The following is a 3,678-nucleotide window of genomic DNA, read 5'->3' on the forward strand; positions in this document are numbered from 1 at the left end:
ACACATTTTTCATTTTACATATTTAGAAATAGAAGGGTAAGATGCTTATTTTTGGTCAAGCAAATGCTATTATAAGATGCTTCGTATTGAACCAAAAAAAAAACCCCGAAAAAACCCGACTAATCCGAAAAATTCGAGAAAAACCGAGAGTGAAAACCCCGACTTTTGTTGGTTTGGTTTGGTTTATCGATTTAAAAACCCGATACAATTGGTTTGGTATTTGAAAAATCCGAACCAACCCGGTCCATGCATGTACACCCCTAATAAATGCTTCTCTGTGGAACTGATCACTCATGTTATGTTATATTATATATTATATGTTCTTTATAACAACATTTCGCTATAGCTGTCACAAAATAACAAACGATGTTGTTATTGAGAGATTTGACTTGTACATGTATGTAATAAAATAAAAATTAACCTATATATGCACTATAATAAACAATGTACACAATATAATTATTCGATGAAGGGCGTTCAACTGACCAACTTTTTGCCGATGTGACTCCACCACTGCTTGCCATTACAAATTAGTTAGTATAAATTGGGGCTAAAAATAAGAGGTCTCGAGTTCATGCCTTATTGAAATTGTGAAACTCTCGATAGCCTATTCCTTTTTAGTGAAATCTACCGCAACATACGTTTATATTAATTGGACCGGTGAATTTTCAAAACCATGTGACCATAGAACAAAAAATTAAAGAAAAGGAATATATATTAAAACCTACTACGTTTTAAACTCAGAACACACAATTTCTCAGTTGCTAGTCGTGCCAACAAATTAGAATGATTATACATCTTCTCATTATGTATAGACGTCCTCTCTGTTCCTTGAGAAACCTTCCAAGTTTTCCACTTGATATCTTCTTCCTTGAATTCTCATATGTACCAGCATTTCTCCTCCTCATTTTCGTTGATAATTTCCTTGAAAATTGTAATGAAAGAAGAATGAGAAACTACTTCAAGAAATTAAATATGGATGTAACAATTATAATTTGTATGCATGTGGTTTTCTTCAATTCAAAGAAATTGAACCATAGAGTTTGGATTTGAAATGCAAGGAGGAGGTCTTCTTATGGAAGAAGAATAAGGGGTGTGGTCCAAACTCCAAAATATGTAACATTTCAACTAAGCGAGAGGGCATTATGATTGGGAAATAGAGATGGATTAAGAATTTGAACTTGAATAATTAATTTTTAGTGTTCACAGTATTGAATACATTGTACTTTTAAAATTATTATGTGTTTAGTATTTAATAATTACTTCTTCTGTAATTTAATTTATGTGATACACTTTCATTTCTACCCTGTTCTGAAAAGAATGATGCATTTCTATATTTGTAAACAATTTCACTTACAGCTTCTTATTTCCCTTAATGAGATGATTCATATAGGAACACAAATGTTTATGATCTATTTTAGACCACATGTTTAAAAAAATGTTATTTCTTTCTTAACCTCAGTATCCAATCAAAGTACATCACATAAATAAAATTAAAGCATCAACTATTAAAACTCTAGTCAGTTCTCACATTTTTTTCTAGTTTCCCATCCGGTGTCCAGCACATCTATTGGGGTTTGACTAAATTCAAATTCGCGCCGGGAAGTCCCACAAGGGGGAAGGGGGATTAAAGTGTTTCCGTACCCATCAGAACTCAAACCCAAAACTTCTAAGTAAGGATGTAAGAGTACTTACAGCTCCACCACAACCCTTGTCGATAACTTCTCATATTTGTATCTACTATTAGTGTCGAAAATATTGAATTCAGTTGAAAGTAATGCAAATTAATTTTTTGTGTGGAATGCCCTTCAAAGGCACTGGTCTTTAATTTTTTTTCCCCTCAAATTGGTGGTCTTTAATTTTTTATCCTTCGCCTAATACCATGAGGTTTTGAGTTCGAATCCCGGCTCAGTCAAAAAAAAATCGCAAAGCAGAGATTCGTAGAAAAATTAGGTCTATTCGGGCAAAAGTTATGCCTTAAGGCAAAGTTTTGCAAAATTTCAACTGAGTAAAAAAAATTATCTTAATGCAAACCTCTTCCTTAAGGTGAAGGCAAAACTCTGCCTTAAGAGAGAGTTTGCCTTATGCCTGAAGGCAAAACTTTGTCTTAAGTAGAGTTTGCAGTCAAACTCTGCCTGATAAGGGAGAGTTTAAGGCAAACTCTATCTTAAGGTAAAGTTTGAAACTCTGAGTGAAGCTAGCAAAACTCTGTCTTACGAATCCAAACTCTACCTTGTGAATTTTTTTTGAATTTTTGATTGAGCGGGGTTCGAACTAGAAATCAAGAAATTTGTAGCGAAGGACAAAAATTAAAGACCACCAATTTGAGGAACAAAAATTAAAGACCAGCCCCGATAAGGACAATCGTACAAATTGCCCAATGAAAATTGGTGCCGGGCAATTGGCGCGAATGCCCTTCAAATGCGCTGGTCTTTAATTTTTGCCCCTGTAATGCGTGGTCTTTAATATTTGCCCTTCTGAGCTAAAAGATAATAAGAAAAAGACGCTACTACCTCTACCCATAACATATAAAAACCTGAAAGTCTGTAACGAACCCCAAACATCCAATTAAACCTATCCATCATTCCAACAACAAACCTTTCAATCGTTCCATCGTTCCAACATTTCATCGGAGAAATCTCCATTGATTTTGCTGCTACAACGTCGGAAAAGATAAATACATAATATATAGCGTTTCAATTGAACGTAATTCAACTCAATTTGATGCTTTATTAAGTTTAGATTTGTTAATATTTGAAAATAACAACAAATCATCTTCTATGAACTAAACAATTGATATTCAGTTGAGATTCAACATTGCAAATCATAATTTTACTCAACAACATAGAATTGATCAAATTTATTGCTTTGTTCTGATTTTGATTAATTTATACATTTCATTTGATTAGTATACAATTCTCAATGACTTAGACTTGAAATTACAGTAACTTCAGTTGACAAAAAATAATCAGACAAAGTTCTGAACAAGTATGCCGGAGGAGGCAGAAGTTCGCCTTGCAAAAGAACAAAGTATGCCGTTAGAGTCAAACTTTCATTTTCATAAGCAAAACATCAAGTATACAAGTGTTAAGAACTGGAAAAGTATGTTGGAGGAGGCAGAAGTTTACTTTACAAAAGAACAAAGTATGTTGTTAGAGGCAACTTTCATTTTCATAAGCAAAATAAAAAAGTACACAAGCGTTAAGAATTAGACAAGTCTGTCGGAGGAGGCAGAAGTTCACTTTACAAAAGAACAAAGTATGCTGTTAGAGGCAAACTTTCATTTTCATAAGCAAAACATCAAGTATACAAGTGTTAAGAACTAGAAAAATATGTCGAAGGAGGCAGAAGTTCACTTTACAAAAGCACAAAGTATGCTGTTAGAGGCAACTTTCATTTTCATAAGCAAAATAAAAAAGTACACAAGTGTTAAGAATTAGACAAGTCTGCCGGAGGAGGCAGAAGTTTACTTTACAAAAGAACAAAGTATGCTGTTAGAGGCAACTTTCATTTTCATAAGCAAAATAAAAAAGTACACAAGTGTTAAGAATTAGACAAGTATGCCGGAGGAGGCAGAAGTTCACTTTACAAAAGAACAAAGTATGCTTGTAGAGACAACTTTCATTTTCATAAGCAAAATAAAAAAGTACACAAGTGTTAAGAATTAGACAAGTCTGC

The 3,678-nt window shown here is 33.4% G+C and overlaps 1 protein-coding gene across 1 annotated transcript; it reads right to left on the reverse strand.

The window, feature by feature from the left end:
- Positions 1-665: 665 nt before the first annotated feature.
- On the reverse strand, positions 666-1,109 carry LOC132618657 (small polypeptide DEVIL 4-like). The gene has a single exon (XM_060333677.1). It carries the CDS (start codon positions 906-908, stop codon positions 765-767), a length of 144 nt encoding a protein of 47 aa, XP_060189660.1. The 5' UTR covers positions 909-1,109; the 3' UTR covers positions 666-764.
- Positions 1,110-3,678: the final 2,569 nt, after the last annotated feature.

The sequence above is a fragment of the Lycium barbarum genome, chromosome 11 (genome assembly GCF_019175385.1).
Source record: "Lycium barbarum isolate Lr01 chromosome 11, ASM1917538v2, whole genome shotgun sequence".
NCBI lineage: Eukaryota > Viridiplantae > Streptophyta > Magnoliopsida > Solanales > Solanaceae > Lycium > Lycium barbarum.